At 45.1% G+C, this 24,222-nt stretch overlaps 2 protein-coding genes across 3 annotated transcripts; one reads left to right on the forward strand and one right to left on the reverse strand.

The window, feature by feature from the left end:
* Positions 1-367: 367 nt before the first annotated feature.
* Positions 368-7,462, forward strand: LOC104535089 (lysosomal acid phosphatase-like; the record flags this gene model as incomplete). Its single annotated transcript, XM_010179120.1, has 9 exons — positions 368-404; positions 2,148-2,404; positions 2,761-2,859; positions 3,022-3,111; positions 5,403-5,535; positions 5,611-5,699; positions 6,319-6,425; positions 6,647-6,822; positions 6,905-7,462. Coding segments are annotated over 9 exons (1,125 nt in total), but the record flags the coding sequence as incomplete, so codon positions are not given.
* Positions 7,463-9,937: 2,475 nt separating this feature from the next.
* Positions 9,938-23,545, reverse strand: DDB2 (damage-specific DNA binding protein 2, 48kDa). 2 transcript variants are annotated; one of them, XM_010179118.1, is made up of 10 exons: positions 23,366-23,545; positions 19,272-19,402; positions 18,032-18,223; positions 15,396-15,562; positions 14,293-14,392; positions 12,757-12,934; positions 11,971-12,116; positions 11,543-11,707; positions 11,180-11,225; positions 9,938-10,321 (listed from the first exon to the last, which is right to left on the reverse strand). In XM_010179118.1, the coding sequence occupies exons 1-10, from the start codon at positions 23,535-23,537 to the stop codon at positions 10,071-10,073; spliced, it is 1,548 nt and encodes a 515-aa protein (XP_010177420.1). In that variant the 5' UTR covers positions 23,538-23,545; the 3' UTR covers positions 9,938-10,070. The 2 variants fall into 2 exon arrangements, with proteins under 2 accessions (XP_010177420.1, XP_010177421.1); XM_010179119.1 differs by lacking the exon at positions 15,396-15,562 and adding an exon at positions 17,118-17,263 and having other exon boundaries at positions 23,366-23,537.
* Positions 23,546-24,222: the final 677 nt, after the last annotated feature.

Consider the following 24,222-nt stretch of genomic DNA (forward strand, 5'->3'; position numbering starts at 1 on the left):
GTCCAGGGCCCGGCCGCAGCGGCGAGGAGCGGGCGGTGCTGCCCTCGCCGCGGGGGCTGAGGCAGCGCGGACAGACCCCTTGCAGCAGCAGCACCGCTGCTAGGCTGTTAAAGCCACCTGCTGCGAGGTCAAGGGAGCCTAACACGAATGCTGTGTTGTAGCGGGTGCCTGCTTCTTACTCGAGATTGTGAAATTTATTTTCTTTTTTGGTCACATCAGCTGACAGGAACGCAGCCCGTGTTCACTTGAGGTACAGTACATGAAAACAGTAGTTCCAAACCAGAAGTGACCCCCTCATTTGTTTCTACTTCTAAAGCATCAATGGCTTCAGTCCCCCAAAGCTATTAATTTTCCTCTCTCCTTTCAGGATGTTGCCACATCTTATAATAGTTCTCGAGAAACTGGTAGGTTTCTTTTATAAAAAGTTACAGAGCCCTTGTGGAACCATGTGCTAACTACAGGGCAAAATTCGAAAGATCAAAAATAGTAGGAAAACAGAAAATCCCCCCAAACACTCCTGCTGGTTGATCAAAGCAGCATGAATCAACTGGAACATGAGCAAGTGTCATGATGAGGGCTGTGCTGTCACGTGGCTGGGAGGGACAGCGGGCAGTCCAGACCCCCTTGTCCCACTGGTGACTCTTCATCGGCTCAGTTATTTTATCTGAGTTCACTTTGGGTCATCGACCAGATGGGGCAAACCAAGAATCCCTGTACAATTTTCTGTCTTTGTTTCCCCCCCTATGTTTCCCCCCTGCCTCCAGTAAATACCCAGCTTGCCATAGTTCAGATTACATCCCTTCACATTTGCTTCATCAACAAATCTTCCAGCATCAGCTCAAACACAGATCCTTTAACCTTTCCCAGTAGTTCCTTTCCAAACGTACTTCACTCTTATACAGCTTTTGCCAGCTGAAACTGTTTTCCTTCTCTTGCTTGAGAGGGGAAAAACAAACCAAGGCATGTGCAAACAAAAGCTGTTCTGCTAACCAAGCCCGAACCCCTGCTCAAGTTGAGCAATCTCCGTCTTACAAGAAGTGCTGCCTCTGGGTGACACCATATGACCATCCGTCACCTGACTCAGCGACAAGCTGGAGCCCTGGCAAAAGGTGCTGAGGAAAGCATGTACACTCAGGGCTTAGTTGGATTTTATGACACTTCTAGAATTAGATCCTTATCTTTTGAGATGTTTCCTTTCTACTTCTTCGGAGCTTGCTGAGGATGAAAGCAATCTTGTCTAAGGAGTACAGGGTCAGTTGTTTTCAAGCCACAGTTAAGAGGTAAAAGTGGGTAGAAATTGTCAAATTTTTTTTTGCCCTTACGACTGTTAAATTTTGAGGTACACTTCATGTGGGCAATGTTATACAGAGTGAGCATATGTATTTTTTCTTCTGTTTCTCTTCATTTAACATAAAAAAAATTCCTGATCCTGGCATTGTATTTAATTCTTCTAGCTTTTCATTCTTGTTTCAGACTCAATATGCTGTCTTCTTGGACATGCTTTAATGATTTCCTATGTGTTCCTCTTGTTTTATCACTGATTTCTCTCCAGTCTCCCCCTAAGTGTTTTCAGGACGCAGGTACCAGAATACCAAAGTTTTGCTATTTTGACATTCTGAACTTTTCTGTGTTTTTCTCGTTTATCTTTTTTCTGGCTCAGATCTCTCTCTCTGAGCTCTGGAATGGTAAGTCTTGGTCCATTAATCCCAAGAGCCCACAGTGATCAAATAAAATCCCAGCTCCTCCTTTTCTTCCTCTCACTCAAGAGTGAGTCAGATCAGTCTTGTCTTTGTTTCTCAGGTGGCAAAACTGAGGATTGGAGGAGTCAGGTTTTTTCATGAGCATAGCAGGTCGTTCCTGGATCTGAGAACTGAGCGCAGGAGTTTGCCCGAGTTCTGCTCTGTAAATATAGTGCCCTATCTGTGCCCATCATTGTCTGCATCTCTGTCTTCCTCTTCTCTGTCTCTTCCTTGTATTCAGTCTCCTTTCTGTCTGCAGTCTCTGCATGGTGCATCTGGCTGCCCTGGTGGTCCAGAACAGATCTCTCCAGTATGATGTGCTAAATTGTTTGTGTGTCCATCCTTACAGTTTTGTCCAGCCTGACATCAGCAGGCTCGGTCACCTCAACTCCTGTTGTCTGTGAGCAGCTGCAGGGCACTTGGCAAGGTTCCTCGGCGAGTGCATCATCCTGCGTCCAAGCACCACCGCTTATAGTAGCGTTACTAATGGTGTGCTGTCCCTGTCCTGGCAGATCTTCATCCGCAGCACAGACTGTGATCGGACGCTGATGAGTGCAGAGGCCAATCTGGCAGGCCTCTATCCCCCAGAAGGACAACAGATGTTCAACCCTAACATCTCCTGGCAGCCTATCCCTGTGCACACAGTGCCAGAGTCCGAGGAAAGGGTAAGTTAGCCTCAAGGGTACGTACTGACTACTCAAGTAGTGTGATTTAGTGACTTCTCCAAAAGACTCTGCTTCAGTCTCGATTCAGATTGTCTTGAACTCCTCCTGGGACCTGCTTAGCAAAGGTTCTTCTGTTCTCAGAACAAGATGAGAATTCAGGGGCTGCGTTCACTCCACACATTGGCTGCAGCACCTCAGCAGACCACACACGATCTGGAGTATGTTAGAAGGCAGCACTTGAGGCTGTTTATAGATGCATCCCACTAGTCAGGGTTCCATTACAGTTGTGCGTGCGGACTGCAAATCTGTACTTCAGTGTTCTTGGTGACGTAGCTGCTCTTGTTGTCTCTGCCCAGCTACTGAAGTTTCCTTTGACCCCTTGTCCACGGTATGAACAGCTACAGAATGAAACACGGCACTCGGAAGAATTCATAAATAAGACCAAAGAGAATTGGGTAAGTGATTGTTTGCATGAGATAAGGTGGTCTTAGGCTGGTAGTTAAGGTGTTATCACCTCTATGTAATTGGAGCTCTGAGGAAAGAGTAGGAATACCTGTGCATGTAATACAGGATGAGATTAGAAAATTGAAGGTCTTTCACTTTTCTCATACCTACAGCAATTCCTGCAGATGGTGGCAAATGAGACCGGGATCCGGGATATCTCTCTCGAGAGCATTTGGAGTGTGTACGACACACTGTTCTGTGAGGTAAGTTTGGCCATCGTCTTACAACCACAGGAATTTGGTCTTTATGGCTCACTGCATTTGGTAGAAAATTATTTTGGAAAAATCTCCTAAAACAACTTTTCACCATTCCCACCCTATGGTTAGAAGTAATGTTCTAATTTCAGAATACTGACTGCTCCTACTCACTAGAGGCACGTACCAAGAATTACCTACTTTGGCACCCTATAACTTCTCACTTTGTAGCCTCAATATGTATCATGTTAGAGCCAGAACCAGTCCCACCTGCATAATAATTCTCTCTTTTGCAAGTCACTAGAAAATTACTGCAATCTGAAATCTTTAGATCTCGATGAACAGGTCTGAATAAAGTAAGAAATATCATCTGTGGAAACTGAAGCAGCATAAACTGTATTAATTAAATCAGGAGCTTAAATTAGGACTATTCCTGGTTCTACCTCTCTGTTACTTTAGAGCAATCACTCTTCTTTCTGTGCTGCTGTTAATGCCATCTGTAAAAGAAAATAATGCTCCTCTAGGTTAAGTAGAGTTCACCCACATCTGGTTTTTGACCTAGCGTAAGGTCCTTTGCCAGAGAAAGACTCTAGATACAGATGTGACTTTTTTACTGTCTGGAGTGGGGCACCGAACTCTATATGCATGTGGAGTTTTGTTGAAAACCCATCTCATGAAGACTTAAACAAAATAGAAAATTGGGTTAGCTGTGCTGTGATAATGCTGAAGTAATGGTCATGGATCCAGGAGATGTAACGGTTGTCACACACAAGTTTGTGTGTAACTGTACAGCATGATGAAGTAAATTACAGAGATCTTTCATGTTAAACTAGCTAATTGTGGAAGAGGCAGAACCCAAGCATTTTGACACTGTCATGCTAATTCTGTGGAGGTGCAAGGCTACTTAGCTTGCTGTCAGTGGTATATTTGTCTTGTACATCCCCAAAATAGTACTACTTTGTACAAGACAAATCTGCATGGAATTGCACTTCTCTGTGTAAAGTAGCAGCTTGAGTTGCTGCAATTTGAGAATATTCTGGTCTAGAGCTGCACTGCACTATGTAAATTTGCCCTTTGTATCACAAGCCCAGTCTTCCATCTTGTAACGATCACTGTAGAGCAAGTTCTTTCGGTAACAAAAAATCCTTCGGTCAGAGAGATGAAGAATTTCAAATCTTCTTTATTTTCAAGACTCATTAAATGACCTTGCAAATTGGGCCTGAAGAGCCAGCAGAGAACCACTATAATCCCCAAGAACTTGGAGAATAGCTCAGTGTCAAAAAATGAAACCAGAACTTTTTGAGGAAGGGCAGTTTCACTCTCAGAACTGTACCTCCAGGCTGATCAGTCTCCCCAGCTGCTCTGGGCTTCCTCCTTTTTTTCTCACTTTTACAGCACCCTGAAGAGAAGGATTGTTTTTTTCACCTGACCCAGTAGATTCATTCTACCATCTGGATGGAGAAGATTCAAAAGTCCAAGAAACAGCTGAACTTACCAGCTATTCTCGTTGTAAATTAATGAAAAACTAAGTTGCTGATGGGAATTTCTCCTCACCACTCAGACAGAATGGGCCCTTAAGGATATTCAGCCTTATCTTCTGGCAGTTTAATGGGTTGTGGCATAGCAAATTGCTCTGAGTAATGCCAGGGAACCACAACTGCTGTTAGTCTGCCAGTATAACTAATCCTTTCTTGTCATGGGTTGGCTGCAAAGCAAATTCTTCTCTTGGTTCCCAGTTCTGTGTATTCTGGGTTAGAGCACTGGGCTTTGTCAGTGGCGCATCGCAGTATTACATCTGTAGAGCACCTCCTAAATTTCTCCAGCATCCTTCAGTGGCCCTCGGAGCCTCTGGGGAAATCATGCTGCAGGTACACCAGAAACCTCGAGTTTGTGCTCTCTCGCTTACTGGTTTGGGTTTTTTTTATTTTTGGGGTTTTTTTTTGACCGCGTGCCATCTGCAGGGCTGAATCAGCCACACGTAAAGTAAGTGCCCTAGGGTTATTGTATCAGTGTTAGGACATAACCTTGCACTCCAGTTGTGCTTTCACAGAAATGTAGCTCCTAGATTTTAATCGTTATGCATCTCACTATTAGTTTCTGAAACAACATTAAAACCCACACACATTCTTTCTTTGCAGCACTACAGTATGAGGACAGGAGCATAAATAGAAGAGGCATATTTAAAATAATACAGGAAATGAGTAGCAGTATGGGCAGGACTCCAGATGCCTTGACTCCCATTCTCTGATTAATCTGCGATCCGTGCTACCTGCAGATGAGTGTTCTGTTTCTCTTTCTAGCAAGCACACAAAATGGATTTGCCTGTATGGGTGACACCATATGTCATGACTCAGTTGAAGCAACTGAAAGACTTTGGTTTTGAATTTCTGTTTGGGATCCACAATCGGGTAGAAAAAGCTCGTCTGCAAGGCGGTGAGTGCACTGGGGAGGGAACTTCGTGCTGCGCTGTCTACTTTTTGCCTCTTACCAGCTGCTCCCTTTCCTCAGGGGTCCTCCTCGATCACATAAGGAAAAACCTAACGAAAGCAGCAAACGTTTCTGCCCACCGGAGCCCAAAACTACTTGTCTATTCAGCGGTAAGTCAGAGCTTGGGGGCTACCTTTCATCCATCTCCTCCTCTTCACAGGGGATTGTGGCTTGGTGATAGTTTTAACCCTTTCTGGCTTCTCTCCAGCCCATGCAGTGACCAAGACATGCATGTTTGCCTTTGGCTGGGTGGGATGTGTAGGATCTGGCATCATTCCTCTGGGGCCCCTGAAGAATATTCCCAACCTGCGCTTTGTTCCTGTTAGCTAAGGCTTGTGGAAGAGACTGGCAGACTTTGGGAGCCACTGCTGTATTGATTTGGTAGATGCGTTGGTGCTGCTCCACTGTGATGTTTCAGCAGTGTAGATACAGTCGGCATCTTTCCAGCAGCCCACTGACTGGAAAGTCAAGCATCTTTCCCACATTGCTCCCTAGAGATTAACTCTTAAAGAACAATGGAGGATACGTGTGGCTGTGTTTCACATCCTCCCCTTCTCTGGCTTGGTCACAGATCAGCGTTTTAGCAGTACAGTTCCTCTCACTCCTTCCAGATGGAAGTTACAAAGGTGATGTCCCCTCAGTACTGTCCTGTCCATTGCTGGTATGGTCTGAGCTGCCCTGCCACATCCATAAGGGTGACTGATTTGTTTTTTCTTCCCTCTTTCTCAGCATGACACCACACTTGTGGCACTGCAGATGGCTCTAGATGTCTACAACAAGATTCAAGCACCATATGCCTCATGTCATTTATTTGAGCTGTACCAAGAGGATGATGGGTGAGGGCTGCAGTAAAGACGTCTGCTGTGATTTCACCTCAAGGGATAGATACCTAGTCTAGGCTCCACCCTAGGGGGATGCAATCTTGCTCCTAGTGGCAGATTCTTAGGAGGAAAACTACCACCAGAATAAAGGACATGCACACTGAATGTTTGGGACGGGATTACTTTAGCTGGAGGAGAGAAACACCACCAAACATCTAGCTGTGTTTTGTTTACAGAAACTTCTCTGTGGAGATGTTTTTCCGGAACGAGAGTGGGAAGGAACCTTTCCCACTGACAATACCTGGCTGTCAGCATAAGTGCCCACTGCAGAGATTCTTGGAACTCACAGATCCTGTTGTTCCCCAGGACTGGGAGCAAGAATGCCAGGTAGCAAGCGGCATGCATGACACAGGTGAGCCCAGGCTAGACCAGAGTGTGGCAGAAGGGGAAAGCTTGGACAATACCATGTTGACCACTTGTTTTCTCCCTTGCAGAACTGTTTGTGGGTCTGGCTGTGTGTGGATCCATTCTCCTCCTCCTCATAATCCTCCTCTTGACTGTACTCTTTCGCGTACAGTCTCAGCCCCCTGGCTACCGGCACGTTTCCAATGAGGGAGAAGAGCAGCCCTGACAGTTGCTTCAGCTCCTTCCCAGGCAATAGGAGGGAACAGTGTTGCCCCTAAGGATGATTGGGCACCTTCAGTTACTGAGCATTCTTCTTCTTCGGCTATTGCTTCCCAGAATGAAGCTGGACTTGATTTTTGAATGCTTTTTAAAGGTGACATCTCAGAGAGAGAAGACTGACCTACTCTAATGGAACTGACACCTTAATTCTGAAGCCAGTATACTGTGTGGTGCCCCCAGTCCTCACACAGCTTACCTAGTCTGGGATTCCCAACATGGCCAGCAGGAGCTGGTCAAGTGTATTCCTCCTTTCAGTGACTGTAAATGTTACCACTCACCGTGACTGCGGCAGAGGGGACTGGGCCTCCAGCAGCTGCCACATCCAGTGCAGTCAGGAGCTGCATTTCTCTTCAGTGTCAACCTGCTGGAAGGCTGGGCTTGGAGCAGGGGGCCCACCTCACCAACAATGCACCGAAACTCATCTACTGTCCATGCAGAGGGAACTGCTGCAGATGACAGCAGACAGTGAAAAGTGTTTCTTAAGGTTGCTGCTAAGTAGTTGCTGTTGGCAACTGGTCTTTTTTTTTTCTCCTTCTCACACTGTGGTTCAAGAGAGAACTGGCCTGGATTCAGAACAAGATTGAAAACCCAGCAGTAGTTTCTAGGATTCAGCTCAAAGTAGGTTACACGTGATCCAAAGAAGCTCCAAGACCTTCATCAGAGAGAGAAATTCCTGTGACCGTAGCAAACCTGCACGCAATTTCTTGTGCAGTGTTGGCTCTACAGAGGAGAGTCCCTGCAGATAAGAAACTGTCTAAAGGTTCAGCCTCTGAATTTGACTTCCCCAGCTCTGAACTTCAAGTACCTATTACAGGGAATATCCAGTACTGCAGGCAGTCCACATTTCAGCTATGAGCCAGCCCATTCTGCTTTACCAGCAGAATGTTTTTATTCTGTAATTACAGAGATGTAGCAGCACCGTTTACCTGAGACTAGATTAAATGCCAAATTCTGTAGTTTTTCTTCCTATCTTCACTACTAGATGGACAAAAGACAAGCAAAAAGCCCCTATTAGGGATCAGTTTGCGAGTAACTGAGGATCCCTCTATTCCCCATTCTTTGGTATTTTGTCCAAGGTGTGACTCTTTCTCCAGGCCAGCCTCTCTGTGCGCACTGCAGCTGCTGCAGGGAACTTCATGCCAAGTGCTCACCACCTGCCTTGTAGCTTTTGGCAGAGAGACTGCAGCAGGCACCAGAAGCACAGGCTCTTCACATGGTGATGCTGCACATTCACTTCCCAGTTTTACTTCCCTTTCTGGTGCAGTTCCCTTCCCCTCTTGGCGGCAGAAGCCGGTTCTTAGGTTACAGTCGTTTCCTTTTCTTCCCCTATGGAGTACCGTGGGGACTTTTCCCTAAATTGGCATCTGCCAGCATGGGAACTCTAAATCAGCAGCAGCAGCTTGCTGTACTCAGCATCTTCCTCACCTTTTTGTCCTCTGAAGAGATAATCTGGGTCTCCTGCATAGCAAGACAGTCATAAAGGAAAAACTACTGCCTGTGAGAACAAGCACAAGAAAGAGGCAACAGAAAGTGCATTTAGGAGGACCAGACCTGTTATTTTTAAGGGCAGCAAATTTTCCACACACGGAAGAAAGGCTTCTATGATGATTTAGACATTCTGACTGTGAATGACTTTCTGTAATTGTTCCAGTACATTTCCTTTTCATTATTAAAATCAAATTCGCACTGAACTCCACACCTCCTCTTCTCTAAAAGTTCACAGGGCTAGCACCAGTGTCCTCAGTGCTGGAAAAACACTAAACCCCCTCCCAAAGTAAATCCCTGATTTACAATCTCACTTATAGCAGAGTGAGAACTGAGAAACTATTTTTCACTGCAGCAGCCATGCATGGCTACAGCTTATAATGCAACCCACCCACTGCAGACAATACCACGACTGAGATTTCCACCACTCTTCTAGGCCTCTTAGCCCCCCCACAGAAAGGCCAGTAACTTATTCCCCCATATAAAAACAGTTCAGCAGAATGCTCAAAGCAGCCACGCTCTGTATCAAAGAAAAATGCCAGTTTAGTACAAAACTTTATTATCAATACTGCAAAACTATAAAAGTGAACATAGAGAATCTGAGCAGGCCTGGAGCCTGTCCCATCCATCAACCTCTGGGACAGCAGCAAGGCCCCAGGCAGCCTTGTAAACAAACTAGAAAAAGCAAAACTTTTCAGTTTAACAGCAGTCTTGAGATTTGGCTCTGAGCAGGGGTGTTTGGAAGAAACTCCTCATTTCTGCTTTGCAGCATTTTTAGCCAACATTCTGAAGCACATAGGCATGGGTGAAAAAAATTACCTAAATCAGTGGCAAGAAAAAGCCTAGAACTCTGGAAACAGAAGCTACAGAATCAGTAGGTTCCCAGCTCCATATTGCCCTTGCATCCCATGAGGCAGGCAAAGAGCTGTGCCGTCACCATGTTCTTCGTGGTCTAAAATAGCTGCAAGCACAGAAAAGGCTAAGCCTGAGGTCTTGACAGACACACACTTTCCAAGAAGCTTGCATATGAGAGAAGTTGGTGTCTCCTCGGCTACTTGAGCTACCTATTGCCTCACCCCTGTGAACATTCTACCTTTTCAGGATGTTAACCTTGTTAGCAAAGGGTTTCTCAGCTCAGTTTGACTGGAACGGGCTGGGGACCCTGTCACGAGCTGCTCCACAGCAGACTACAGGAGATGGTAACCTCTGACAAGTGATGACAAGCAGATGTGGCAGGCTGGAAACAGTAACGTCAGCAGGGTCTGAGAGCATCTTTGAAGTTTTCCTAGTGCCTCAGAAAATGTGTGGTAACTCCAGTTGGAGGAGGAACTGGGTACTGACACAAGTTTCTAGGAGGGGAACCAAAGGGAATCAAGGAAGTTCAGATCCAGGGAGGAAGGACAAAGTAAATGTCTAATGCCCTGCGCAGCTTATACTGCCCCCTGCCAACACTGAATCTGTACCCTATGATCTAGAAAGGATCAAAATACATCACTCCTGTAGATCCTTCCCTTTTCGCTTCCTTCCCTGTGATTTAGAACCACTGCTTTTTGTTCTCGTCTCCTCCAGCTCCCAAGACAGTAAGTTAGTTTTGAGTTTGCTTGTCCCAGGGTTTGCCTGCCTTTGCCCTCCACGTCTGGATGAACTCCAGCTTCCAATCCCCTGTTCTATCATGGCTTTCAGAAGATGTTCTTGCTTCTTGGCCACCATCTCCTCCCGGCTCCAGATCAGAATATTAAAGCCTGAAAGGAAAAGTTAAACACTGTGCATCAGAAACTCTACATCAAATATAATACTCTATGTCACTTAAATGCCAGAAATTCAAAATGCTTTTCTGATGTAAGGTATATCCAAGGTACAAAGGATGCAAAGATATTTATTGCAGATGCTTTCTCCTCACAGCCATCTAACCTAAACATCGAGTAATTCCTAATCTCATCTGTCACAGATTTTAAGACCTAAATCTACAGCCAGCTTCCTTAATCCCATACAGCCTGCAAAAAACTGCATAATCTTGGCTCTGCAGCCTAGGAAATAAGTTGAATGAAAAGAGAGGGTACAGCCTAGCAGGAAAAGGCTTCCCCCGGCCTTTCATCGTTTTCTGCTGCTGTTGCACGGCTGGCAGATGGCAGCAGCTCCCAGTGGCAGGGAGGCTTCTTGCTCCTTCGGACTTACTGCTCTCGGGAACGTTACACAGGAGGTGATTAGTAACCTGTTTGGTTACTAGTCTACCTAACATTGGAACAATCTCCCAGGGGAAGTGGTAAACCTCCCTACACTGGGCAGTTTTAAGAGTCAGCTTGTCAGGATGCCAACTCATCTCATTTAAACTATACCTCGAGAGGTTGGACTAGATGATCCTTGTGGTCCCTTCCAACCTGGTATTCTACAATTCTACTCTATGATTCTCCCTGCAAAGGTGGCAGACTGAAAGGAAGGTCCTGATCCCTTCTACAGATGTACAAAATTATGGAGGACTATTAGCAAGTGGCATTTGGGAAACCCTCACCCACAACTTGCTTTAGTTTGGAGAAGCAAGCCTGCCCTTTTCTGTGACTGGAACCCACCTGTGCTTAGTGCCCCAGGTTCTCCTTACTTACCCATGCCAGAAGCCAGTGTGTCTCCCATAGGGTTAAATTTATTGAGCTGAAAACGGAAACACAACCAGAGTCGGTAAGAGCATCGCTGTTTATGTAACAGAGTCATAAGAGCACCACGGCTTACATAACAGCAACAGCCCATCTGGAAAACCCGATGTTCCCTAAAGAGTATCACAGAAAATCCACAGATGACCATGGACCAGCCCTGCTCGAGTCAGCAGCTTTAGCTGGCAGCCATACCCCCACGAGAGCGTGAGTCTGTCACAAGCAAAGAGGATGCTCCTATTGTTCTAGTCCCTAGCCTGTATCTCTTGGCTGTGGCTCAATACACAGCGGTTCTTTTAGCTACAGTGCTCAACTCACCGAGATGATACCAGAAGCATTTGGATCATAGAGCTGACAAACCATCTCCCCAGTGTTTCCATCAAATACATCAACAGTTCGTAGCTCATTCACCGTGTACCCTGGGAACTTAGGGTCCGGGTAGCGACCTGCTACAATGAGGTCATAGCGAGGATGCCACGTTGCCTAGGCACAGAGCAGAGGGATGGGGAGTTAGGAGAAAGGGACAGAGTTCATACTGACACACACCAGTAATGGGCCAACAGTCTGTACATCCCACCCACAGCCTGAGGAACATGGGTATCCTCAGAATGGTGTTCTGCTGGGAGCTGCAGCAGTGTGAACCCATCAGTGTAGCATCCTGACCAGAAATCAGACCATTTCTGATTTACAACCAGCTGCTAGCACCAAGCATGATACTCCTCTCACACTGCACTGGCTTAACTCACCTTAATAGGTGTGAGGTGCTGAAACTGCCGATGTGGATGTGGGATCACATGCTGTGGCTTGGTCCAGTCTGAAGATGAGTAAACCCTGATTTCACTGCGCTGGTCTGTGCTGAGGAGCTTGGCACCATCTGTTGGGCTGAAATAAGCTAGGGGAGGGGGACAATAAGGCAAACAAAAGATGACAACGCTGTGACTGACAAGAAACATGAGTCATGTTTCTCTGACTGAAAACCCATTGCTATTTCTTTAATAGGGATGTGGCCATGTGTCCCAACAGACAGGACTTTATCTGTCTCAATCAAACTCAAAGCTCTTGCGAGCAGTAAGCTGAAACCCACAGTGCTGGGTTACATAGGAAAAATCATTATTCTCATTTTAGAATCACAGAGAGACATTGCAAACAAAGGAATTTGCTCACCCAAACCAAAAGTTAGTGGAAAAGCTGGAGATAAGACACCTGCAGTTTGAATTTCCATAAACTGGTAAAAACTGCACCCAAGAAACAGAGGTTTGAGTCCCAGTAAATTCAGTTTCCTAGCTCAGCCACCGCTGATGCTTCCACACTCACCTCACATGGCACAGTGCCGGCAAGTCTAAGACTGTGCTGCAGCTGCCCTGTCCACCTCCCTGCCTCTGGCCACGCATTCCCACTGCCTGCCTGCCTTTAACACGAGCTGCCGCACAACTTCGTATCTGAGCAAAAGTTAACATTGCCACAACAATAAAAGCTGAGCTGACTGGACTCTCTTCAGATATCCATGCAATGAAATCCTTATTGTAACTCACCTGCATTGACAGGTTTGTCATGAGGAAGCACATGGAGAAAGTTCGTTTTGTTTTTGATGTTCCTGAGGTCCCAGATTTTGACTGTCTGATCCACAGATGCTGTGGCCAACAACCACTCACACCGGGAGTTGAATTCCACATGAGTCACTTTCTTCTTGTGCAATTTCAGCTTCCAAATCTGCAGCAGAGGAAACAGAAAATCACACAGAAAAAATAATCAAGGTCTGAAGTAAAGAAATTTAATAATATTCTACTAATGCAGAATAAGGAGGTCACACTTTTACAGAATTAAAAAACTTCTAAAATACACCAAGAATTTATCCACTGGAAACGAGAAAGGAGAATAATGACCTTGGGAACTAACTATTTAATTCTAGGAGAACTCTGATCCACCAATTTATTACAGCTATGAGAAAGGACAATACAATCCCTGGTTCACGGAGGGAAGTATAAGTGCCACCGTACAGAGCAAGATCACATCTATAATATTTTATGCAGTACCAGTCTTCCACCTGAAGAAAGATTAAACAGACTGGAACAGGTACGGAAAATGCGCTGCCAAGGTAAGAAGGAAGAGCCTGCTTTGTGGGAGAAGACCAGAAGAGCTTGCTTTGTTTATCTTAGTAAGAAAGGTGAGAGGAGATGTAATTCGCTTCTAGAAATACATCAGCAAAGAAACACGAGGCTAGGAGAAATATTTCAGTTAAGAAGAAATGGATATAAACTGGCCATGAATAAATTTGTATCTGAAGCCAGAAGATTATTTCTAATCAAAAGGATGAAGCTGGCCCATCCTCCCTACAATAACAGGTAGTGCAGAAAAGACTGCCACATTTTTTCAGGAGAAAAAAACGGAAAGGGAGCAACTAACCTCGATTAAGTACAAATTATGTGGAGCACTCCTGACTCTGCCTGCAGATTTACACAGCTGCCTCTGGCCACAGCTCACTGGGTGGCAAACTTACAGAAGTTACCCTCACACAGGAGAAATGGTAATTCCGGTGTGAGGGTACCGCAGGCTCTTGAAAGCATGGTGTTCCTGCACTGCTTCAGACTCGAAGGCGCAGTCTGTCTCTGCTTGCCCTCTCGTGTCTAATGGCAGTAGTGCAGTTCCTGACCCAACATTTGCTGAATTACTGCTGTGTACCCACTCCAAGGCCACAGATGGGTAAACATCAAAGCATTATCTCCTAAACGACTCCCATCAGTGCACTAAGTTTCTGGAATTGTGAAGGTTGTTGACAAGAGGGTGCTCACATCTTCAGGTTACCCTATAATTTTCCAGTAGCAATACTCTTAAGGCAGGGGTAGGACATGACAAAGTCCCTGTTTGGGAACTGTTACCAATACGCTCAACAATATGAAAAAGTCTAGTGAGGGGCAGAAGTGGAGCACTTCTCACCACCTAGACAACGGGTGGACTCATCTCCTGAGCTGCAAAGTACTTGCTCCTCTTTTCAGGGTCCCCGTAGTGTAGGCAAGCACATGAGCCATAAAGATTCCCATAGGGGTAACGCTGCATGGAGCCATACAAACCTCTTCACCAGAAGTGCTGAGCAGGACCACGTTGCCCACATTATCACCCGTCACCACTGCACGGCTGCTTGCAGAAACATCAACGCTGCAGTACCAGCAACTAGAGGGAAAGACACCAAATCAGTGCTGCCTCCCACAGGCAACTGAAGGCAGTGGAGCTCTGATTCACATCCCATCCCTGACAAGGGAGACTCTTAACAGATCGTAACTGCTGTCTCCTGCCTGATGCTGCGGGCCTGAGTATCAGGAAGGGGAATAGCTTGTCAGAAATGCTTTCTATTGGTGACACACTTGGACAGTGCAACATAACAGAGGCTGAAAAGCCACTCGGTGCCTGCACATGGACACACCTTGGGAAAGATCAGAACATTGTTACATTGATGAATGTACGGAAACAGCTTTAAAATTACATTTTCCACAAAACACTGAAGCAGCAGTAAAGAGAAAACAAAAGCTTTGGATTGGAAAGTTGCACATCAAACTCTCTCAGATTCATGCTCCAGGAAACAAAACTCTGCTGGGAAGAGAAGGGCAGCAAGAATAAAGCCGGGGTCCTTTGGGAACTTGGGAAAGCTTCCCCTCCAAAGATAAATTATTCCAGAGTTTAAGGTCATGGAATTTAGCATGGTGAGCCTGAAGCCTCCAGAAAGGCAGCAGGGTAAACTCAGTAACGTGAAACTCAGATTGTGCAGGAATGTTTTTGTGGCTCTCTTGTGCTACCTGAGCTGCTACAGACAAAACAAAACAGAGATAACAATGAAGAGGAGGAAGTTATTCTGCTCTTCTCACCTCACACTTCATGAAGTGAAAAGCTGCCAGTATCTGCAAAACAGGAGATGGCACCACCAGAAAGCAACACCAAAAGACATAGGCAGCATGCTCAGCTACTGTAAAAGCTTAAGTGTCCTATGCTGCCTAGTTTGGCACCCAGCCTGCAGCACTAGAGGCGGCACCAGCAGCCTGTATCCAAGCTCCCTCACAGGACGAGGTCATACCAAGAGTCTCCTAACACTGGCAAAGATGAAGATGTTAGAGAACACAACAAGCAGTGCAGCATGAACCCCAAAGAACAGAGAATCAACCTTGCAGTGCTCCCTTCTCACCAAACATTATGGAACTCATGGCCACAGTCCAGGGCATGGGAGATCACTTGCACCGCTCTGCCCTCAAGGTCCTGCAGACTTAGGGTGCCATCCCCTGAGGCCACATAAAGCTTGACTGCCTCGTAAGGACTGAACTTCATGTCTCCGAGAGAATCTCCTGGCCCTTTCTGGAATACACACAAAGCCAAGAGGCATCAGGTTAGAGTGGAAGACAAAATCTGAATACAACAGTCATCACCTGGAACACACTGCCAGTTTCCTTGGGTACAATGCACTGCTGACAGGGCACATACACTCCTTTTTTCTAATCCGTTTCCTATCTAAGCATATACATTCTGAGCCTGTAAGTACAACCCCACCACTTTAGGCTGCAAACCTCATTAGCAGCATTGCTGCTTCTGCTGTGGGGGTAGGACTAATCTTCAGTGATCCACCTGGCTCAGACCAGGCTTAGGAGATCACAAGCAAAACCAGCAGCATTTCATACAGAAACCACGTAAAATCTCATGACAGCCTGGCACCAAGCTTTTCGTACAGAGACTTCATTCACCAGTTCCCTACAGGCTGCTTCTAGTGCTGTATCTGGTCTTTCTCAAGGTACCAGCAGGCAGGATGAAAACAGTGCAAGGAGAAATCCTACTGCTAACCCCATGGCACAGGAATCTTATGCTCTGTGTTATATCGTTGTCAAGTTAGGTTGTTTCCCTCCCATCTGTCTACTGATGAAACATATAAACTCTACACATGGCCAGAAAAGGAGGATGCTAGCTGGGAGTCCCCGGAGTCTTTGATACTCAAGTGCACTCCATCTGATGCTCACAGAGCAACTGCTTAATAAAGTCTCACTGTAAATACTAGATTTCCAAAGCCAATAAAGAAAAACAAGGTCAGCCCATAGATCCTGCCTGTTCTCACTGCAGTAGGAGGAGAATGGCGTGCCCTTTCAAATCCAAGCATCATTGCTGTGACGGGCATGGCACCGGGATAGGAGATCTTCATGTCCCACGACCCAGTCTATCTCGCCTTGCTCACCAGTCATCCCAGCACTGCTTGGGTTCACCTTCTACCCTGTTAAAAGGCTGCAGCCAACCAACCATGAAAGCTGCCACTGAGAAAGAATCAGGTGGGAAAAAATAAAGAGAAGGCTAACCCAAATTCCCTCACTTACCTTTAAGCACTACACTGAACTAATTGAAGAGCTCAGAGCTTATCTTTAGATAAGCACCAAAAGTTAGGTGGGACAAATTGGGGTGATTCTTATGACACGCACCACTTGAAGTCAGTGGCATTTGTGGAGAAGCACTGAGGGGACTATAAACTGACCTGTAAGAACCATCTGACAACAAGCAGCACTGCTGACAGATGAAGAAGTTAGAAAGTTCCCAGAGTACAGAGCTATTGGAGGCTTAAGAACATATAGCTGAGGAAATCCACAGGCACCCCCATGCTCTCCCATGTGTAACAGGAAGTAAGCAACATCAAGGTCCCTCCCCTTTGTGAAGAAAACCTCTCTCCTACCCACCACCCCATTTCAGGGAAAAATAAAAAGGGAGGGTGAGCCTCTCTGGAAGAGAGAGGATCCCTGAAATTCACAGGATAAAGGACATGTATGTGGAGAAGAGGAAGCCCAGCTCCCACAAGTTAAGAGACAAACATCTCTCTCTCTCTGTAGCACTCCTGCCAGCAGGACACAGAGGCCCAAAGCATTGCTGCATTTCTTACTCCCAGTCCTCGGTGCTGGTGAAGACCCGGACAGCATTGCCATTAAAATCCTGCAGGGTGGTTGTGCCGGCAACTGATGAAGTGTACAGCTGACTAGGGTTAAAAGGGTTAAACTTCATTCCTGTGATGGCCCCTCCAGCTCCCATCTACAAGGAAGGGGATGAACAAAAGAAAAAACCACTGAGTGATGTGGAAGGAGAAAAGTGTGTACTGTAAGTCTGCATTCACTGCTATGTCCTTAACAGCAACAGTGAAACACACCACAGGCCTTCCAGGAGGCAAAGACAACCATGTCTTCCCATACAGCGGCTGTCTAGACAGCTGCCCTCCTGGAGGACAACGCTGCAACTCCTTCAGTCCCCTGGCTGGCTGGCACCGCACTATTTACAAAAAGAGAAAGAGACTCTGGAATTTCTGGAGGATAGCACTCCTCCCAGTGTACACGTATGTTAATTCATAAAAAGGAAGTCTTTGAGCCCATTTGGAATGGGAAAGGCTGAATACAGCAATGAGGGCACACGCCAGCTATATGAGCCATTCATTCTACCTTAGTTTCTCACTTTAGATAAAGGGCCTTTGTTTCTCCTCAAAGACGTTTCCTCATTTAAGACAAAACAGAAGGCTAGCAGAAAAAGATCAAGACTTAAAACAGACAGACCCTCTCTGCCTAGTTGTTTCTGGCATCTCTTTAAGACTTTTGCCAGTTGCTGCATTATTTTCCCTCTGAGCATACAGCAAGTACTGCTTCACTGTGAACTTAATCAACACACCTCGGTTCTCCCCAGCATGATTATCTACTCTGCAACCCAAGGCCCTTATGTGCTTCTCACAACAGACCTCAGTTTTGATTTGCAGTAAATACTGTTGGTACTCCAGTTTCCCCTCCCACCCATTCCATGCACCCAGAGGCTTACCCCTTTTATGAAGCAGGTTTTAGTAAGTACTTCATAGTCCCAAAGAATGATGTCTCCACCTTTGGAACCAGCAGCTACAGTACTGGGGTGTGTTGGATGCCATTCCAGGCATGTCACTCTCCTGTCAAAGGGACTTGCTGTTCGAAAGAGGCGGTATGAGGCAAGAGAACGCAGAAAGGGCAGCTGCAGGCACTGTTAAAAAGATAAAAATAATTATGACTTTTGCAGGGATCCCTGAGATTCTCTGAATGAGGAGTGCTAACAATTTCTAATTGCCATCAGTGTTAGTACATTTACACAAAATTCTAAGCCTCTCTGTAAAAAGAAGAGAAAATGCCGTCCCCAAGGGAAACGGTCTGTGACCACAAAAATCCACGTTAGCCACAGCACTCAGAAAGCAACAAGAGAACTGAGAGATATCACACTTTCAGTGGGCTGAGCTAAAAGGCAGGATAATTAACATTGGAGAAGAACATGCCTCTGCACCAGTAAAATGCACTTACAGCTATCTGTCTTTATTAAGCATCCCAAATGTTACACATCATCCAGAGACGCCACGTTAGGGTCCTCCATCCAAACTGCCTGCAGCTCAACTATGCAGCATAAGAGTGAACACAACACTTGAAATAGGGAATGAGAACTCATGACATAATTGTATTGTTATTCAGCTGAGGCATAGGTACCTCTTAGATGAGCTTGTGATTTCTTTATCATTTGGATACTTAAAACAGACAAAACCATCTGGAAGGTAAAGCTAGCCCAGATGCTTCCCACCTATGGATGTTACAGAAAAGGTTAATTTTCAAACGAAAGAAAGAGTATGGCTCTGAAAAACAGGAAAACATGGACGTCATGGAATATGTCTGTGAAGAGGAAAAATCAGCACTAAACTGCACATGATTAGCAAAGTAGAGTGGATACAAAAATAGTACAACAAAACATTCAGATCAGCATGCAATAACTCAGTTGGTAGAGTGGGTAAGTTTAAATATGATTCCAGGAAGCACAGAATTAACAGAGGATAAAATGTGGAGTGACAGGGCTGAGTCAACCGAAAGGGAAAGCCATCTCAGCTCTAACATTTTACAGGATTAAGAAACCTAATGGTGCACCAGATTTGGAGCCACAAACTGTGTATGTGAGGAACTTTAAGCCCCTTAAAGTTTCCCAACTTGTGATGAAGAAGTTTTTATGCTGGGAGCTGAGATGTCCAACAGGTCATGAAGGAGAAACTCCTTACCTGCCTGAGCTGTGCCCGAATGGAGCCTCCCAGCCTGTTCTGGTAGATATAATGAACAATGCTGCACTGCCGCTCCAGCTGATGGAAAAGAACTCTGTTGTTTCTCACTACAGATCCAACACCACTCCAACCTGCCAAAGAGGAAAAGAGTACAACTTACTGAGAGCCAATGCCTGTCATGCTCATTCACTAAACAGCAAAAGATGATGTCTGCATTTGCTGCTACATCCATGAAAAGCTTCATCCACAAGATAAAAGTCTCTAAATTATTCTTGCACGTCTAAAGTACAGCAGCTTCTGCAATTATGGAGTCTGGTGCTTCCCATAGGCTGCCAGAGCTTTGTGTATGCTTCCTCTCATTAAACCTTCCTTCTCCTTGTCAAAAAGACAACAGGAGAGGACTAAAGCAATGCCACAGGTGATGCATCTCTGGAGCAGTATGCAGTTTGAATGCTTCATACCCAAAATACAACGAAGCTGTCCGAAGCCCCAACAACTTAGAAATACGCTCTGGGAGGTGGTAAGCCCCTGGGTACAGCAAAGGGAAAGTCAGACGTGTGACCAGCAGAAACGTGAACACCTGAAAATTCCCCAAGCATAGCAACACGAGTTCCCCCACAGTTCCTGAAACGCCTGCTTGTGAATCAGAATTTTCGATCTGCTTGTGCTGTAGCCCGTACAGTCTGGCTACAGCACTGCAAGGTTTGTTTGTGATAATAGACTTGCTGATGCCTCATCGCCTGAAAACCTTTCTGTTCGGAGTGATTTTTGCTGAGAGTACAGCGTGCTTCTACATTCTGTTCATGTTCCAGGTTTTTATCTTCAGGGACCTTTACATAAAAACCGTATCTGCTCAGTCCCATGTCTGTGATCTAATCATCCCCACGGCAATAGTCTGTAACACCCCAGGGGACCTAGACATCAAATTCATTTCCTAAAAAACAAAAATGCTGTTTTCATTTATTTAAAATAAACCAAACAAATAAAAAAACACCAGAAGACCAAAGCCATAGGGATTATTCTATATGGTTAGAACCTGAACAAAAACTTTCTCGAATGCAACACTGGAGGCTATAAATGCACAGGTGTGAAACTAAACTTCTTTGTTCACATGCCAACATAGCACCAACACTTGTCACAACTGTTGGAATAGGTATGAAAGTATTTATATTCTAACTCCTTTTTTCACAGAATAATTAGCATCCACTGTTCCTTCTTCAGAGGATATAGAAGTATTTTTTCCTAATTCTGCTTTATTATGAAAGATAATTTATTAAGAAACAAACTCTAGGCCTTTTTAGAATTTGCTGGAAGAACCCTTTACAAAGGTGTTTCACTTGCAAGAAACTGAATGTGTCCTTTATGGCTCAGCAGAAAAAAGAATTTTTCAAAACACATAAAAATCAAAACTGGAACACAGAATGGGAAAGCTCAGATACAAAGGTCTTCATCTTTTTAAAAAAGGTTTAAGGGAAAAATAGGAGAGACCCCATTTTTCCAAAGTACCAGCTACATCCAGTTCCCTCTGAATTTTACAGGAACTGCAGATGCTCATCATGAAAATCATGGAGCTAAATTAACTACAAAAGCTGCTTAACTATCTACAACTATACACAGAACTCCTTTCAGAGTATTTTGCCTTCACATCAAAAGTTCACACTGCCAACTGCTCCAAGTCTGGAGTTATACACCAGAAAATGTAGAACTCCTGTACCTCTGACTGGCAAAGAACACTTCAGTAATTTCTGGATCCTTATAGCCAAAATTTTACACAAAGTGTGCAGTATTTCCCCACAAAGCAGTGACTCTAGTGACCTCCTAAACAAACGGCAGAATTAAAGGTTTTATCTGAGGAGGCTGAGGGGAGACCTTATCACACAGAACTTATCACTTTCTACGACTACCTGAAAGGAGATCATGACAAGGTAAAGGTCGATCTCTTTTCTCAAGTAACACGATGAGAGGTTGGACAGATTGGATATTAGGAAAAATTTCTTCACCAAGAGGGTTGTCAAGCATTGGAACAGGCTGCCCATGGAAACTGTGAAATCACCATCCTTGGAGGTATTTAAAAGACGTGTAGGCGTGGTTCTTGGGGACATGGTTTAGTGGTGGACTTGGCAGTGTTAGGATAACGGTTGGACTCAATAATCTTAAGGGTCTTTTCCAACCTAAATGATTCTATATCAGTCCTTACTGTAGCTGAAGCGAACACAATCTTCTTGATGCTGGAGCATGTACAGAGGAGGCCACAAAGATGATCAAAAGGCTGGAGCACCTCTCCTATGAAGATAGGCTGAGAGAGTTGGGGTTGTTCAGCTTGGAGAAGAGGAGGCTCCAGGGGGACCTTATAGCGACCTTCCAATACCTGAAAGGTGCCTATAAGAAATCTGGGGAAGAGCTGTTCATGAAGTCATGTAGCGACAGGAAGAGGGGTAATGGTTTTAAACTAGAAAAGGGTAGATTTAGGTTGGATGTTAGGAAGAAGTTCTTCAATATGAGGGTGGTAGATCACTAGAACAGGTTGCCCAGAGAGATGGTGGAGGCCCCATCCCTGGAGATATTCAAGGTCAGTCTTGATGGGGCTCTGAACAACCTGATCTAGTAACAGTGTCCCTGCTGACTGCAGGGGGCTTGACCAAGATGATCTGTAAAGGTCTCTTCCAATCCAATACATTCTATGATTCTGTGATTCTATGATAATGCAAAGCATTAACCTTTCCATTATCTTAGAACTTAATTACCTCTCCTATTATATCAAAACAACTTTTAAGATTTTTGTTTTTTAAGTTACAGACTAAAGGAAAAAAAATGCACATGTGGAAAAGCTACCAGTGGAAATTCTGTCCAGTCTAATCCAAACATAGAGGTAGAAAGTATTCCTACTTACTGTACCAAAAGTTAGAATATGCAAAGAATTGGGTGGAAATGCATCCTGGTTTGAGCTAAGTAGAACTAACTTTCTATTTAGTGATTTTACTTTTCAGCTCAGTCTCTTCTAAGTGGCTGAACTTGCCGAAAAACTAGCAGAACCAGATACTGTGTACTGCTACCCAGTGATAATGTTCAAGGACACTGTCTCACCATGGGTGCCGTGTCTGCACCTACGGGGGTGGAAGTGGACCCAAAACTGACCAACGAGGTATTCCATCCCACATACGCCAAACTCAGTATAAAGCTGAGGGATCATGAGGGTCTTGACCTTTCCATCTCAGACCCTTCCTTCCATCTCGACCTCTTCAATGGCCAAAGTCCAAGCAGAACCCTACTAGTTCGCCTGCCTCTGATCCTGATCTGTGTGTTCCTGTTCCCACCTGCTGATGGGCCCAGACTGGGACTTTTTCCATGCCCTGATCCACAGAGCCTCTGGTGACATAATCGTCATTAGGGGAAGGTGGGGGGAGGATTTTATATTGGTTTTGTGTATATATATTTGTACCTATCTGTATATATTTCATTGTTTTCCTATTTACATTATTATTATCCTGTAGTATTACTATTATTGTTTTATTAAACCTCTTTGTTTTATTTTCCAACCCGTAAAGTCTCTCTCCCTTTTTCTCTTTTCTCTTCCCTTCTGGGGAGGGGAGAGGGGTTGACAGAGAGCATCTGTCCAGGATTTAGTGGGCAGTCCAGTCCTAAACCATGACAAAATGCCAGTTCAGACTACATGCCGTATGATACCAACCTTACGACTATGAAACTACATTAAGAATAGCATGGGAGCAAAAAAAAATCTATTACCAAGAATAGTCTGTCCTAAAACAAAGCAGACATCTGGTAATTCAGAAATTCCACAGAACTTAACCACCCTCAAACAAGCTCTGACAGTGAGCAGGCTTCTACTAAGGGATACTGAGTGTCAAAAATGAAACACGCCTGCATGCACACGTGCACACACACACACTCACTAGGCAGATAACTGGAAGACAAACTACCCCAATACATCTCCAAGTATCACTTCAATATATGACCCCATCTGAACACTCATGTCTGAGCACGCTTCTTGGCATCCTCTCTGTTCAACTAGTCAATGCCTGTAATTTAGGGTAAATCTGGTTGGGAGAAACAGTAAAGATCTGAGGAAATGTTACCGATTTTCTCTGGGGGTTTGGATGTTTTTCTCAAAAACAACCTATTTGCTTGTGGCTCATTCCCTAGTTCCTCGTAGTCCGGTTTCCTCTTCCCAGCTGATTTTGCCTCCTCCAGCCAATGCTCATGTGCCCTCTCATGCTTCTTGTCCTTTGACTGGTTCACTGGAGCCATTCTGTCTGACCACTAAAAGCAAACAAAGCACAGAAAGTAAGACTGTCGTACACTTTTAACTAGAAGACAGAGAGGAAAGCTGGAATGAAACATATCCCAGTGGTCTGAAAGTAGTGATTATACCTGTACCCTCTTTCATCAGCATGACACTAGCTTTTTGTTGTGCACTGCTGGACAGAACAGGTTCAAGAAACTCTTCTTTGTTCACATATGAAAATGAACGCATCCTAAAGCATTAGAATATGTTTTGACAGATGTGCTTCTACTGAACTTTTAAGCCTAAAACCCACAGAGCTGCACAAAGTACATCCGTGAAACCACATAATACCCTAACTGTTTCTCCAGTAGCTCACATTGAGCTCTTTAAGATTCAGCTAAGAAAAGGGTCAGAGCTTTTACGGCAGTGGCCAGGGCTGACTGGTCTTCCCCCAAATATGCTCAGAAGGTACTTCCTATCTGACAGCCATGTTTCCTAATAACCACCACGATATTTGGATTGGGGTTCTACACTGGCTGGCAATCACACTTGAACTGCTCTTCTGACCAGCGGTGGGTCACAGCAACTCGCCTGTCATGTTATGACGACCAAAATGCCACCCAGTCCCCAGAGAAAGGCGCGGGCCTCCCGCAGCAGGGGGTGATGCGTCACACGCTGCTCGCAGCTGCAGATTCCCCCAGAAGCTCC

The sequence above is a fragment of the Mesitornis unicolor genome, unplaced genomic scaffold (assembly GCF_000695765.1).
Source record: "Mesitornis unicolor isolate BGI_N332 unplaced genomic scaffold, ASM69576v1 scaffold17792, whole genome shotgun sequence".
NCBI classification, from domain to species: domain Eukaryota; kingdom Metazoa; phylum Chordata; class Aves; order Mesitornithiformes; family Mesitornithidae; genus Mesitornis; species Mesitornis unicolor.

Excerpts from the sequence above, each read along its gene's own strand:
- DDB2 (XM_010179118.1), bottom strand. The coding sequence starts at position 23,537 with ATGGCTCCAGTGAACCAGTCAAAGGACAAGAAGCATGAGAGGGCACAT. Across the intron at positions 14,393-15,395 it reads CATGAGTTCCATAATGTTTG|TTGCTGGTACTGCAGCGTTG; the intron begins GTGAGAAGGGAG and ends CTTTCCCTCTAG. Across the intron at positions 11,708-11,970 it reads AGCACCTCACACCTATTAAG|GCAACGTGGCATCCTCGCTA; the intron begins GTGAGTTAAGCC and ends CTCTGTGCCTAG.